We start from the raw sequence: 15718 nt of genomic DNA, 5'->3' as shown, positions 1-15718 counted from the left end.
GGAGCAGCTGTCATCAACAAAGCACGAAGTCACGCGGTATTAGCAAAATCACGCGTGACTTCGTCAGCAAACACAACAAGCAGGAGTAACCACTTCAGTAATCAACCGTTCGTCGTCCATTATGGAAAAACACAGGAGACCGCTAGCTCGGTGATAACTTTTTTTTAAGTAAAGCAACCGGAAGGCAGTACGTTTCTTTATTCTGAAAATCTCGGGAAGCTTCGCTCCGTTTCCACATCCGATTTCCTGTCTTTCCTTCACCAAAAATGCCGAACTTGACCCGTTTCAGAGGCGTAGCGCGTAGAAAATAGAACCGGCGCATAAGGGCCTCAACATGCTGCTCCTGAGACGCGGCCGACTCGCGCTACTGACGGCTCCGGTGGAAAAGGTTCTGTTGACCACAGCGGTTCCTATCAGCAGCTATGACGTGCTGCTGACGGCTCCGTCGCGGCTAAAGAAACACGTAGCTGCTTCAGGAGGCTCTCCGAACACAAACGGTACAAAGTCCGAGTGAATCCACCATGTTTACATGCACCACGTTGCCATAGTTACTCAGAAAAACCAGACCAACAAAAATCAGACTCACTTATTAAAACACTTATTATTACTTAAATGCCGACTCATCACCCTTCAATCCAACAGGGCTTTTGTTTTTGTCTGATCATCACCACCATCTGGGATCAGTGTCCGTCTGGGGAGATCGGGGTTCAAATCCCGGTCGGGTCGTACCAAAGACTTTAACAATGGGACCCAACTCCTCCGTTTGACACGCAGCTTGAAGGGGCTGGATTGGGGGTTAAACAACCAAAAGGTTCCTAAGAACAGCCAAGGCTGCAGCTCACCGCTCCCCACGGGGATGGGTCAGATGCAGAGATGTAATGTCTCCACTGTGTGATGACCAATGGGACTTCAAATGTACCAAAGTTATAAAAAGATGTTTTCTCAGGTCAAAGGTTCCTGATCAGTGCTCATTTCCTCCTGACTTTAGCTGCCACGTGTTGCTAACTGAAGCTTTCCTGGTTTTAGAAACATCTGGGTGCAAACATGGAGGATAATTCGCTTCTGTGACCCCTGACAAGTGTTCTCTATAGCCTCCATGCTAACTCCTCATTTAGCATAAAAGCAAATATCAAATACATGAACATATACTTCCTTGTTCTGGAGGAATCAGGCCACAGTAGTCTGGTTATTGGAGTGCATGTAAACACACTGATACACACCTGAAAGGACCTCTGACAGAACGAGGGGTGTGGCTGTCTCACCAGGAAGGGCTGAAGAACATTTTTACAAAGAAATGAACGAGCAACGGCCCTGAGGATACGTGAATAAGAACAAGAAAGCAGAGAGCTACAGTACACAGGAGAGGTTAGCTACCGTGTGTGTGTGTGTGTGTGTGTGTGTGTGTGTGTGTGTGTGTGTGTGTGTGTGTGTGTGTGTGTGTGTGTGTGTGTGTGTGTGTGTGATCAGCTGCAGTGGCAGAGCAGCAGTCCGGCCACTAGAGGGAGCAGGTTGAGCAGCAGGAGCCACAGAGTGATGGCCAGACCAGGAGAACTGGAGCAGGGATCTAAAACAGACAACAATCAAAGTGTGTTTTCTATAGAGTACACACACACACACACACACACACACACACACACACACACACACACACACACACACACACACACACACACACACACAGTCTTAAGGCCTGAGGTCACTGACCAATGGGGTTGCTCCTCGTGGTGTTGATGGGGGGGATCTGGTGGGGGAGGGGGCAGCTGGAGCAGAAGTTGGAGCAGGCGGGGCAGACGAGGACTCCGTTGTAGACCCAGTTACCGACCCGGACGCTGACGCTCAGCAGCTGACCCTTACGGGAGCAGTGGAAGGAGCGGTTCTGAACAAACACCGTCAGGCCCTGATTGGTGCACGACACCTGGGAGGGGTCAGAGAGAACCATGGGCCTCAGTCCTACTGCTCTTTATCATCACCCACAAACCGTGTGTGTGTGTGTGTGTGTGTGTGTGTGTGTGTGTGTGTGTGTGTGTGTGTGTGTGTGTGTGTGTGTGTTTATGAGCGCAGCAGGAACTTATTAGTAGCTGTCTCATTCTTGCCTCCTGTATCTCATCATGAACCACCTAAAGAAGAGCGACTCCACAGCTGATCAGCCTTTTTATGAGCTCCTGATTCAAATGAAGAGCTTCATAAACAGTGTTGGGAGTAACGTGGTACAAAAGTAATTAAGTACTGTAATGCATTGCTTTTTGCTGTAATGTGGTAATGTAAGGCATTACAAGGAAACAAATTGGTAATATTTACTCGGTACAATTGTCAGTAACGCGGTAATTACAATGCATTTTTAAACCCAGAATCAAGATGCGTTTCTTAAAAATTCAAATTGCCAGAAGCCTGAAAAAAGATCCAGTATCTGCATATATTAGTCATTTATGACTCCGCTTTGGGGGCAGAGAGGACTCAGCGGTAACGGCTCAAATACCCCAGCTGTGTCCTGCATGCAGCTGCTGTAACATTCACAAAATCGCTCCACTAAAACAAAATAATTCACTTGTGATTGTTCATATCGGTGCATATTCTCTGGTACTTTCTGTACTTTTCTGACGTGCTTTGCCTCAGCTGAGTTTAATCTGTATCCCGGTGATTTCAACTCATTGCTGCTGGAGCGCAGCGCATGTTAAGGTCCCTTTGGCTGATTAGTTAGAAAGTAGGAAGTCTAGGAAACCGTTTTTCTGGAAGACAGAGAAAACATGCAGCATGCAGGAAGGTCAGAGGGAAAGGGCCGGAAATAATTCATATAAAATCAAGAAAACAAAACAAAGTGCTTGAAAAGAAAAAAGTAGGTAGATTTATCCCCAATACACATTTTTACCAGTGAAAAGCAATAATGAATAAGCATTTAATATTTATACATGTGATAGAATCAGATCACCCCAGAAGTCAGTCCCACATCCAGGGCCGTATCAAGGCATTTGGGGACCAAGACAAATATAGGCTTGGAGCCCCCACCACCTCACTCCCTGCTCAGTTAATATAAGATGGCAGCGTGCTGAGAGTACAGTTTGTTGTTGCTTTGATTTAATAAACAATAATTCTAAAGAACTGTTTTTAACAGCAACACTAGCTCAGACACCACATCACCTTCCACCGTATGTGTCATGGGTTCACTGAGCGTCAGATTACCAAATTCATACTGAAGTTGTTTTGTTAAAAGTAACTAAGAGTAATGCAAAAGTAGTGTAATGCCTTACATTTTGAAATCAGTAATCTTGTGATGTAATGAATTACTTTAAAATGAGGGTAACACGTAATAAATAATGCATTACAGTTTTGAAGTAACTTGCCCAACACTGTTCATAAATGGAGTAGCAGGGGCGTTTCTAGGTTTAGAGGTTTAGGGGCGCTTTAGCACCCCCCAAAAACAGGCTAAAGCGCCCCTGTGGAGTAGTACCAGCCATGTGAAGCTGTGAGTGGGAGTGTTAGCTCGTCTTTTAGGAGTGAGTGGACATTTAACTGCTGGTCACATGTGAATGTCAGCAGATCTGAAGTTTGCTCAAGCGAAAACTTTTAAATGAAGCTGCGTTTACGGTAGCCTCGTGCAATGAAAGCTGTCCACGTCATGTGTTTGTCCAACCGCCCATCAGTGATGTCACCTTGTAGCATCCAGAACCCCAGTCTGGATACGTCATCTTCCTCGTGCACTGCTCCATCACAAAGGCTGACTTCTGGTACAGACACACAGAGTCGGGTCCGTACTGCTCCGCTCCATAGTTCCTCCACAAATCTGCACACACACACACACACACCTTGATATGAGGAGGCGTGACTCAAACATCCCTCTGTAGCTCAGAGGCGAACGTCAGGGTGAGCAGCACCTGGCTGGTTCTCCAACACTCGGCAGTACGAGTTCCTCTGATATTCTCCACTTAGGTGCCAGCTGAACTCCTGGCTGAAGGGGCAGTAATCTGCGATCTCCACTGCACCCCCAAAGAATGACAGCTGGTCAGTGGCCACATCTGGAATCTGATCAAAATACTGACACAGAACAAAAACAAACTGGTGTCAGAGCGACTCTTTCGCAGCAACAAAAAACACCTCCTGCTTAACAGATCTATAACAATAAGTGCAAATCTGCTCGTGCCACCACATCTGAGCCTGTTCTCCATTCACCATCCTGCATGGAAGGTTCCAGCTCACAGTTACCTGGTACTCCAGAGGCAGCTCCTGGGGGTACTTCTGCAGGTTGCAGACGGCTACAGCCAGCTGGTCCTGTCTGCAGGTCAGCTGAAGAGGAGAAGCTCGCACCGTGTCACAGTACGGAGTCACGGGGTGTCTCCTGCAGCAGCAGACAAAAGGGCTGAGGTGGTCAGACTCTGTCTGCTCGCAGAAACAACCCTAACCATGTATGAGTCACCCAAATGCTGCTTTAGTAAATGCGTGGCTTTGTGATGGCAGATCATCAGAACAATGAAAAAGCTATCTGGAAGTCTGAATGAAGACGTTTCCCAGCTCAGACATCAGAGTCGTGCTCCCACATTTAAGATGGGAGCAGGTGAAACCCACGGGAGCCCTGGACTAAAACGGGTGTTTCACGGCACCTCTGTTGCTGCTTGTCCATCCAAAACTTGCAGCTCTTCATGACAAAGTCGCACCCAAGACCGCGGCCCCAGTCCAGCCTCTGGGCCAAGCTGTAGTTGGCTCGGTACCAGCCGCTGTCCTCCATGATGGCGAGCGTGAGCCGAGAGAACACCCGGTTCTGGGTGTGGGAGCCGGTCATCGCTTCGTTCTGGAACAGACCAGAGCCACGAGCACAGGATGAAAACTTTAAACTGGCATTGCTGTCAGAGGCAGCAGAGACGAGGAGCCCACCTCCAGAAGTCTCTTCTCCCAGTGATTGAGCTCAGTTCCCATCCCGCCCTGGTTCTCCAGCTCCATCCCCTCCAGGATGGGACAGTTAAAGTGTCTCCTGGCCTCCTCCTGAAGGAGCAGCACAGAACAAAACATCAGGAAGGAATTCATGTGACCTGAGCTGAGGTCAGCGGAGCACTGCATGGGGCTTCACTAGGAGGTGACTGTTACTATGACAACAGAACAGCGCTCAGCTAAAAGATGGAGATGGAGACTAGCAGAGAGGCTCCACCTCCTTACCACAACGCGAGGAGTGACCAGGACGTGCACGTGGTGTCGGACCATCTCTGCCCCTCTGATGTCCCACAGCCTGCTGACCCTTCTGATCACCGCCTCGCTCCACTGGTACAGACCCAGACTGACACACAGGTGGAGACCAGAGTTAGAGCTGGAACATCAGCAGGACCCTAACCCACACTGAGACGAGGAGCTTCTCACCTCTCGTTGAAGGCTGGCAGACCGCTGGCGAAGCGAGGAGTCAGGGGTTTCCCTTCATCATCGTGGTAGAAGGCAAACAGGCCGGCAGAGAAGCCCTGGGGGGCAGGAGACCAGCGAGACAAAAACACAACTTCAGAAGCGGAGAAACCCGGAGCTCAGAGTCTGTTTATCAGCAGAAACATCCACATTCAGCACGAAACCAGAGCAGCTGAAACCGGTTTACCAGAGCGTGGATGATCTCGTGCTTGACTGTGGAGAGCATCCCTTCAAACTCCTGAGGCTGGGAGGAGATCATGGCAGGGCACAGGTTGGCATATCCTGCTATGGGCCTGAGAACACACACACACACACACACATGCACACACGAATGCACACGCACATGCAGACACACACGAATGCACATGTGCGTGCACATACACACACGCACGTGCACACACATACACACACACGCACGCATTAATTAATATAATGTATGTGATTACTCTGACTGATCGTGGTTGCTAGGTAACCAGCCAACAGCAGCTTTACTCTAATCCTACTGTCTCTGTGATGCACACACTGCGGTCCCACCTGTCCAGCTCCGCCTCCAGCTGGCAGTAGGCAGCGTACGCCACTATGTTCTCCTGGCCGCAGCGCTCCGTGGTCACGCCGCTGACATAGAGCACAAAGTCGGACCCATCCACCCCAGGGCCGTCTGGGGGCCCTGTGGGGCCGCAGGACTTCCCAGAATCACTGCACACCTTGCATTGCTGCAACAACACACAGACGACAGAGCTTTAATTAGCTCCTCTAGAGCCTCAATAACTAATCTGATTAATCTTTTAACCGCTCTGGCCCCTCCCCCCACCACAGGAGCCGCGTCTGAAGGGTGGAGCAGCCATTGTGTTAACAAATACATTAATAAAATATAAATACATAAAGGAGATCATTGTTCCTGAGCGCCCCCCCCCCCAGAACCGAGGACCCCTCCAGACCTGCAGGTGGTGCTGTGGGACGATGACAGGACCACAGCGGGTGACCTCAGCACAGGCTTCCTGGCAGTAGCGATGAGGGTCACCTCTCTTCCTCATGTACTGATTGGTGGCACATTGTCTGACGACAGAAACAAACATTAAACCACAGAATGGCTCCTCGTCTGCTTTTATCACCCAAACTACCAAACACCCAAAGAGATGTGAAATGAAATAGGAGATGATAGGATGATTTACAGTTTCACCCATCAGCCTAAAGGCTGGATGTTTGGAGACACCCGGTTTCACTTAGCTGCTGTCTGGGGCCTTTCTATACTTGAACCTTCTAGGTTTATCGCTTTTCTCTGCGGTGTAACATCACTGCTCACAACCAAAATGCTCCGAGGTCACATGTGAGACCCGTTTGGTAATAATTTAGTTCCATTTATCTGTGGAACGGTGTACACGGCAATTACACAGGTTACAGGCTGCACATATGAAAACAAGTCAGGCTGGGGCTAGCGCATCCATGGCAGTCGTTGAGTTCCTAAAGTGTTGAGAAGATGGTGACGGAGAACCTACCTGCTGAGCAGTACCGGTCCGACCCGGCGTCGGACACTGAAGGCCCTCTGCAGGTAGTCAATGGCCTGAGGAAACAGCTTATCCTGAGACAGGACACACAGGAAGAGAGTCACAGGCAGCGACTCGTGAACCCAAAACACGATTCACAACATCCACATCTGACTGCACAGGAGCCACGGGTTCTCCTACAGAACCACGGTTCTTTTTGCTGCACTCATTACATAAATAAAATCATGTGACGTTATCAGGCGTCTTCTCACCTTCACCAGCCTCCGCTTGTCTGCAGCAAGTCTGTGGAGTGAGAGAGAACGCATCAGCGACACGTCACTTCATTAAAATCATCACGGTAAAGAGGAGTCGCACACAAATGTGTAAACAACGGAACAACATGCACCCTCCTTCAATCTGCTCAACTGGTGCGTTTGCAGATAGGCGTTGTTTTGGTGACAGGCGGGTCTGGTCTGGTCAGCTGGTGGGTTCTTAGCTTCAGAAGCAGGACTTACTGATCAACACTGCTGTCGTAGATGATCTTTATCTTCAGCTGCAGGTCCTCAGAGCTCCTCTTCGTTAAACGATCAGGTTTCAGGAACACTTGATGGACAACCTAAACCAAGTCAGCAGGAAAACATTATAGAGAACCACAAATCTGTGGCAGTTCACCCACCATTTCTTATTCTTTTGATAATTGTATGACCTTCTTCACCACTCTCTCTTTGTTCTGCTCTCCCCACCTATTCCACCTTCCTCAGGATCCACTGATTTCCCTCTTTCCTGTTCACTCTCTCTCTTTCTTAACATTTTTTTATCACAATTGCCTATTTTTGCTCATTTTAACATATTTTTAAACATTTTCTAAATGCTTTTTTATATTTTTACATTGTTTGTTTTTGTGAAGTGCCTCGTGATTTTTATCTTGAGAGGCGCTATAGAAATGATATTTTCTTCTTCTTCTTCTACTCAGTAGCTGGTATTTTTAAAATGTGCTCTGTTCCATTTACATTACTAATTTCAGATGTAAGGTTTTAAAATGTTTCTAAGCCACTTTTAAATCTTTTCTACTTTAATTTTGAAAATATCGACAATTTTTTATTTACGCTGTTGCTAGGGGAAACGGGACTGCACATTGCAAACCCCAAATATTTTTTTAACGAGAAACTCATCCCCTACCCGAGTATTACTCCACTCTCACTTCCTGTTTGAAAAATGCAACAAAAGCTGTTGCCTAGCAGAGTGAGAGGGCGGAGCCACTAACAAATACACACACACAGAGGCTCACAACAACATTGTGACATCATATGGTACCAGCTAACATTCTAAGGTACCTCTTAGCCAATAGCGATGGCAGATTTAATTCAAATGCAGGGCAGAGTTTTTACCTGACAACGGCACAACACCCTGCATTAGGCAGAAAATTTAGATTTTAACTAAAATGCACTTAAGTGCTAAACTATTGACAACACGTCTGCAGCACGATTAGACACGCATTTATGTAGTTTATCAGAAAAAAAGTTGATTTGGGGGTGACTTGCTCTTTAAAGAGTAAATAAGTCTGTAAGGTAACCAACGCGAAAACAAACCAGCTAGCTTTATGTTAGCGTGTTAGCTTCCTAGCAGAGAGTGATCCTTACAGAAACAAATGCCCTAAGGCAGGGATTCCCAACCAGGGGCACGCGTACCCCTGGTGGTCTGTGAGCGCATTACAGGGGGCACGCAGAAAAAATTTATATTTCATTACCCAGATGATGACAGCACGATCCCTGGTAAAAACTAAAATAAAAAACATTGTGCTGGGATGTGTTATGCTTAATGAATACTCAAACAAGGTAATGCACATTAATGTAAGGTTGATTAATTATCTATTATCTATTTAGGCCAACCGCAACTGTGCATTCATTTAGTCAAGCCGTGTCAGCTTTGCACGTGCGACTGCGGACGGGCTAACGTCGTTTATACGGACCTGATGTTAATATTGTGGATAAATCATGATTTTTACCTGCAGTTAGTGAAGCAACACTTAACTTCTATGAAAAACATGAAAACTGATTAAATAAATCATGAAAGTAGGACGCAATCTTATTTCTGTTTTTACATGTTTCACTTCAGCTTAATTAAATTAGTTATAAATTTGTGTTTTCTTCACATTTAGCTTGGATTTTATTTAAATATCTTCATCTTTATGAGGAGTTTTATGTTGCTTTGTTGGAGAATGAATCATACCACAACAAAAAAACTACCTGAAAGTTTTTGTATTTTTTAAAATAAGTTTTGAACGTTAAACGTTCTGTAGTTTTTAGAAATACTTCTGTTATTCATCTGGTATGTGAGAATGTAAAAACAGTCATTTTGACATAAATAAACAAAATATTGTGATATAGATTTTAGGCCATATGACTCATTCCTACCCAAATGAAAAATAAACCAGCTTTTATCAAGCGCCCCTGTCCTGCATGTTTTCCATGTCTCCACTTCAGCCCACCTGATTTATATATTTGCATTTCCTTTTCAGGATGACATCAGGTTCTGCAGAAACTTGTTAATCACTCATTCATTTAGATTAGGAGTGTGGCAGCAGGGAAACGCCTAAAACCTGTAGGACGGGGAGCTGAGGACCAGGGTTAAGAAACATTACATGTAGAAAAAAAAACAGAGCATGGCTGCAGCTGCTACTGACAGAGGGCCTGAAGCCTTGACCACATGCAGAATGGATACGATCCGGTTTCACGTGGATCCGAAATCACTGAGTCCAATCGGAGCATTTACACCAGCTTTGGTGCGGATGCAGAGCTCCAGAAAGTTTCCATGAGTCTGGACCCTGCATGAGGACTGAGCCACACAGGAAGTGAGACGTGGTTCAGCGTTAAGGAGATTTAATGAAATTATTGTTCGTTTAACTGGCAGTTGTACGTTCTACTTTTGGGGAATCGTCAACACCTTTGACTAAGACTCGGAGAAAACGGCTCAGGGGTCCACGAGTCAGAAAAGGTTGGGAACCGCTGTCCTAAACCTCCTAAGGGGCGAGCGGTCCAACAGCAGATGTTTGCTTACTTTGTATTTATAAATCATAAGGTGTCAGTTTTAGGACAGAAAACTGAACCTGTGAAAGAAATCAGCCACTGCAGCTAGCGCTAGCTAGCTAGCTCCGCCGCTACAGCAGAGGACTTGTCTGATCTCTGAACGCAGCAGTGACCGCGGAGGCTCACCTCGTTCGGGGCGGGGACTCGGTGATTGCAGGTACCGTGACAGCTAGCGGGTACAGCTAGGAGTGGGAGGATGAGAACTGGGCCAAGGAGAAACCAGGACACGAACGGCGTTCCATCACCACTCAGCCGAGGCTCCATCCTCCGACGTGCGCGACAAACGGGACTCGATGTCCCGAAGTAAACAAAACCTCCGCCGGTCTCGGTCCGGTCCACTCGGTGCTCGTTTCATTCATCGCTTGCGAGGTGACTAGAACATGTTAGCATCCTGCAAAACTGAGCGACGTAGTCTCACGCGTCAAGAGAGGAAACCGCTGCGCTGGCGGAAACACCGGCCGGTGTGAAAGCCTTCGCCTGACAGCGGCGGGTTCCGGTTTGTTGTTCGGCGTCAGCTGAGAGAGAACACAGGCGCGCCGAAGATTGTCTATAATCAGGACGAGCCACATGATGAAGTAATTTTTACCGTAGGCCGCATGCGCACGGGCTACTGAACAAAGATCGTCCCTAAACAGGGTCACTACACGCTCGGTGACCCCAGCAACTCAAAGTTGGACAAATCTCGCCCTCTAGCGAGTACTTAGTAACATTGCAAGTCATCTGTATGAACATGAAAATCTAAATAACTGACTATTCTAATGTACTGAAACTTTCCTTGTAATATGTAAATAACTGTGTATAAGGGGGAGCCCAAGGTTTAAAACACAACAAAGAATTATTCACATAAAAACTTTATTTTCAAGTAAACAAAACAGATTTAAAATACTGATTTTACATCCTGCGTAGTAGATTTGTAATAACAACAGTATTATTTTACAATTTTATGGTTTTCCATTTCCCAAACATCCAAAGTAATTGAGAATAGTTATAAAAACAAAGTACAACGAAACCTCTGGCAGTGATCTTTTTGACTGGAAATGGTTCAAGAAATCAGTTTGTGGAATTGCAATTATAACAGGATGAAACTTACTGTCTGATTTAATCATACATGTAGGTTACAGCAAAACATATTAGTCATTATTACAGAATAATACAACAATGGAGACCAGCTCCAACAAAATCTACCGATTTTTACATCTGCACAGCAGATTACTGGTGAACGTTTGCTGTCACAAGTTTGACAAAAGTTCTTTCATTGAGTGAGTATGGCTATGATCACTTCTGGAGATTTTTCATCCATCCTTGTGCTGCCTAACTGGGTCATGAGAGCAAAAACCTTAAAGCACAGATCCACAGATACTCTCCAGCCCAAGGAGTGTACTCACGGGCAGCAGTAGCTCAGGAGATAGAGCGGGTTGTCCAGCAATTGGAAGGTTCGAATACTGCTGTTGTGTCCTTGGGCAAGACACTTAACCCTTCTTGCCTGGTGCTGGTGTTCATAGGGACCGGTGGCACCTGTGCTAAGCAGCCTTGTCTCCCTCAGTGCACCCCAGGGCAGCTGTGGCTGCATCGTAGCACATCATCACCAGCGTGTGAATGTTTGTGTGAATGGGTGAATGACTGATTGTGTTGTGAAGTGCCTTGGGGAGTTGTAGAACCCTAAGAAGGCGCTATAAAAAATACAGGCCATTTACCATTTTTACTCATAGTTTAGTCTCAGAACATCCATGAATACAGAATGGTACCTAAACATCCGCCCAGAGGAACTCCTCTAACCACCCAACAACAGTTTTTTGTATCTGCTCTGTGTTTTCAAACCCCTAGTCGGCTGTGACAGATGTCAGCTCAAAGTGATCTAGGGTCTGTTGGAGGTTTTGTCCTGTTCTTTACTGTCGCTACACGCTTGCTTAGTATTGCTTAGGGATTGCTGTGAAGACACTGACACAACAAGTCAGTGGCCCAATCTCAAAACTCGCACTGCACAGCAAAGAGCACTTGGAGAAAGTGCGCTGGAGGGTTCGAGTGCGTAGTACACAAGTGTGCAAATAATTGCCGAATTGAGACGGGGAGCATAGCGGAATGCTGGTCACTGTGAAACTTTTTTCAAAAACCTTTATTAACAACTTTCAAACAACAAAGCAATTTTTTGAAATAAATTTCACTTTATTGCTGCTTTGTCTAAAATATTCAGAGCATCAACTAATCGTCCTAAAATTAACTAATTTCATTAGAAAATACATATTTTCAGAAAAGGAACTTGAGCCTTTTTTCCCGCAGCAATGACTTGTGGGTAATACCCTTGCCCGAGGTTCGCATCGCTGCAGACTTGGGTGACATGCAGATTAAGGGTGCAATGGGGGCATGGTCAACTTCTGCACTTGAGAATCCAGACACCCTACGCACTCGCACCCCTGGCCGGGAATGCGCAAAGGAAGGGCGCAAGCGTGCAAGTACGAGTATTGAGATTGAGCCAGTGACTCGATGCGGTCTGCCGGGTTTCCTTACATAAGAAACTTTTAACTAACTGGCCACAATGAACTGAACTGATAAGTGAGTGCAATAGGAATGTTGTGAAGTGCCTTGAGATGACTTGTATTGTTAATTGTCGCTATATAAATAAACTGAATGTCTTCCACAGCATGATGGTGTACTAAGTCAGAATGATAAAGTCAGGAATAAAACATCTAATTTCTGGTTTAAAACTCCCCAGACTGATTCTGTTTAGATCTCGTCATCATTCCTCAAGAGGTGAACGGACAAACTAAATTCTAATTGAACAGATATTATTCTCCAGTACCTTTGTTCTGTTGAGAACTGTTACTCCTCTGTCAGTGAAATCACAATCTATTTGTAATTGCAACAGTTTTTGTAATTTAGTATTTTCTGTACCTGAGAACACAGTGGCTAAGGGCATGGGACCTGGGCTCAGGCAATGAGTCGTGGGATAAATCTGTAGTAAGACATGAAATTTTAATGAAGGACAAGGCAAATCAGTGCTAAAGTGTGAAGTCTCCTCAGTTCATTCCTCCCTTCTTGCACATTCTTCCTCAGCTTTCTCTTCTACCTCCTCGTCGTGCTGAAGGGCGTTGAAGCGCTCCACGACGCAGTGAGCTGTCAGCCTGGCCTCGGGGTCATGATCCCAGCACTCTGTGATGGTGGAACAGAATGCGTCCATCCCCTAGAGAACAGTTAAGAGTTGAGGGTTGCCAGATAACTCAAACTATGTGACAGTAAATTCATCTTTATAAGTAAAACAAGCATGAACACAGAGATGAAGCCATTTTTCTCATTTGCCGTGAGGTGGAGTTGCTAATGCTAACGGTTAGCTTCTATTAGCAAAGACGTTCTCTGCTGTGAGGTGGAGTTGCTAATGGTAACGGTTGGCTTCTAATAGCTAAGACGTTCTCTGCTGTGTGGTGGAGTTGCTAATTCTAACAGTTAGCTTCTACTAGCTAAGACGTTCTCTGCTGTGTGGTGGAGTTGCTAATGCTAACAGTTAGCTTCTACTAGCAAAGACGTTCTCTGCTGTGTGGTGGAGTTGCTAATGCTAATGTTAGCTTCTACTAGCAAAGACGTTCTCTGCTGTGTGGTGGAGTTGCTAATGCTAATGGTTATCTGCTACTAGCAAAGACATTCTCTGCTGTGTGGTGGAGTTGCTAATGCTAATGGTTAGCTTCTACTAGCTGAGACGTTCTCTGCTGTGTGGTGGAGTTGCTAATGCTAACGGTTAGCTTCTACTAGCTGAGACGTTGTCTGCTGTTTCCTGGACATTAAACCAACAGCAACCTTCCCCGTCATGAGCCAAGATGGGTGAGTCCATGAATGTTAAGTGACAGTGTGACATAGATCTGTCAGCCTTTTCTAATCCTAGAGTTTCACCATCTTTTTTCCATCAGAAGCTAATGCAGGAGATAGGTGTAGGAGACCATTTTCATGTTTAGTCTTCATGAAAAGCTCAGAAAGTATGGGATTAGATTTGTGCCAATAGGATCAAGAAAAACACTTTGGAGAGCAAACAAATTTTAAGACATTGAGAGAAAAAACATTCGTTTCAAAAAAAAAAACTTACGATCTGAATCAGATTCTTAAAATGATCGAGAAAAACACTTTGACGGTTAAACAAAAATTAAGAAATTGACAGAACAAAAATATTGACTAAAGGAAAAAAACATGTTTCAAAAGAAAAACTTACTATCTGAATCAACTTCTTAAAATGAGTAACAAAGTATGTTTCCTTTTTCTGTTTGCCTCTATGTGTTTTTGTTTTCAGTTTCCTTAGTTTCGTTCTCGCTGCTCAGAGCTTTGCTCTCACTACCAGATTTGCACTTACACTTTCTGGCTTTCTCCTTTGCAATTCCTGAGTTTTTGGTTGCAATTCTGACACAACCCTTTCGGGTGGGTGGGACTTCTGAGAAGTCCTCTCCCATAGGACAGTGGTTTTTCTTGAGTGACAGTTCAGTGACCCGGAAGTGATGTAGCCTCCAAGACATGTCAAATGTCAGATTTGTATACTGGTAAGAAATTTCTTTTTGAGCTAATTGGCTGCTTTGCAGGTAAATGCGCTTTTAGTGGAACTGCAGGATTTTTATGGTATAACTCAGACAGAATCTACACGAGCTATTGTGGGAAGACATTTAAACTACATTTACATACAGATACATGTATTTTTATTCCATGTTACTTGGACGGGCTATACAAGTTCATAGTTTTGCCTGCTCCTTTTTCAGTGAAACAAATGGATTAAATGATGCAACTCTGACTGAATAGTTATCTAAGTGAGTATGTTTGATAATAAATTTCCCAGCGGCAGCTCTGCGCATCTCAGATCGCAGCAGTGCTTGTCTGCTGTGCGGATGCCGGCTTGTGGAGCTCTCGGAGACCTCTGTGTTCCACCCGGTTTTACCCAGCGGTCAGCCCGGCGTATCTCTGACTTAGAAGCTCTGGTGTTGTGAACAGTTAACTCCGGTTGTAGCTAGGTTGCTACCTCCGTTAGCTTAGCTCCCACCTCCGCGTTAGCTTTGGGTTAGCTTCAGGTTAGCTTGTAGCTAGCTCGACCGGGTGTCGTCAGTAGATCTCAGCCTTACAGCCACACCCTCAGTTCCACCTCTCTTCCCTTTTGTGGAATTGTCTGGGCTTGACGAAACCTGTGACACGGTCAAAATGGCGGTGGTGGCCACCTCCCATTTCTCTTCAAAAATGTGTTATTGGAGTCTATGGAAACCCATTGTCCAATATTTATATGTCGATGGTCTGACAGGAATCTTTTTATATTTTTGCTTAAGTAATCATGTAATGTGGAAATGATTACGTTCAATTAAAAAAATATATTTTTTAATGAACTGCTGTCAAATTTATGAGATAAGAGCTGGTTTTGACAGTTCTGAAGCCAAGTAATAATCTTATAAATTTAATGAATTTCAAAATGATTATTATTGTGGAAAACAGAGAATTGATCCTGCTATTAAACACATCTGTTTGACTTTACTCAGCGTTCCGCCAATTCTACAAAATGCAGCTGTGGATTTCAGAAGGTACCTGGTGCTGGGTCCATGTGGAGGGGATGTCCGGCCGTCCTCTGTCCCTCAGAACCAGGTCTCTCATGCTGTCCACACAGGGCTGCTCGCAGACCTTTGAGCCAAACACCGGCTCATAGCTCTTCACCTCTGCACCAACACAATCATCCATTTAGACACCAACACTTGAGTTACAGCTGCTTGTATTCTTTAGTAATTTATGTCATCACACTCATGTGTATGCCTCAGCCATCATTTG

At 45.4% G+C, this 15718-nt stretch overlaps 2 protein-coding genes across 2 annotated transcripts in view; both read right to left on the bottom strand.

Annotated features, from left to right (window-relative positions):
• Positions 1 to 1326: 1326 nt before the first annotated feature.
• On the bottom strand, positions 1327 to 10429 carry lmln (leishmanolysin-like (metallopeptidase M8 family)). The gene is made up of 16 exons (XM_015965820.3): positions 10073 to 10429; positions 7376 to 7476; positions 7133 to 7163; positions 6873 to 6955; positions 6315 to 6432; positions 5911 to 6089; positions 5564 to 5669; positions 5341 to 5435; positions 5143 to 5260; positions 4864 to 4971; positions 4593 to 4780; positions 4198 to 4330; positions 3870 to 4029; positions 3648 to 3778; positions 1705 to 1915; positions 1327 to 1564 (listed from the first exon to the last, which is right to left on the bottom strand). Exons 1-16 carry the CDS (start codon positions 10208 to 10210, stop codon positions 1464 to 1466), a joined length of 2001 nt encoding a protein of 666 aa, XP_015821306.1. The 5' UTR covers positions 10211 to 10429; the 3' UTR covers positions 1327 to 1463.
• A 2384-nt stretch (positions 10430 to 12813) lies between these two features.
• Positions 12814 to 15718, bottom strand: part of tgfbr2l (transforming growth factor beta receptor-like) — a 35955-nt gene continuing 33050 nt past the window's right edge. The window contains exons 7-8 of the mRNA XM_015965821.3: positions 15482 to 15609; positions 12814 to 13124 (exon numbers count right to left, since the gene is read on the bottom strand). Of these exons, the coding sequence (XP_015821307.1) occupies positions 12966 to 13124; positions 15482 to 15609 (287 nt within the window). The 3' untranslated portion in view covers positions 12814 to 12965. The remainder of the gene's footprint in view (positions 13125 to 15481; positions 15610 to 15718) is intronic.

Source organism: Nothobranchius furzeri, chromosome 14 (genome assembly GCF_043380555.1).
Source record: "Nothobranchius furzeri strain GRZ-AD chromosome 14, NfurGRZ-RIMD1, whole genome shotgun sequence".
Taxonomy (NCBI): Eukaryota; Metazoa; Chordata; class Actinopteri; order Cyprinodontiformes; family Nothobranchiidae; genus Nothobranchius; species Nothobranchius furzeri.
This window is presented reverse-complemented; position numbering and strand designations above follow the sequence as displayed.

What these genes read in the sequence shown, in the direction of transcription:
- lmln (XM_015965820.3), bottom strand. Translation starts at nt 10,210, where the DNA reads ATGGAGCCTCGGCTGAGTGGTGATGGAACGCCGTTCGTGTCCTGGTTT. An exon ending in TCCCACAGCACCACCTGCAG is followed by an intron (nt 6,090 to 6,314) that starts GTCTGGAGGGGT and finishes GTGTTGTTGCAG; the next exon opens with CAATGCAAGGTGTGCAGTGA. An exon ending in ACGAGATCATCCACGCTCTG is followed by an intron (nt 5,436 to 5,563) that starts GTAAACCGGTTT and finishes CCTGCCCCCCAG; the next exon opens with GGCTTCTCTGCCGGCCTGTT.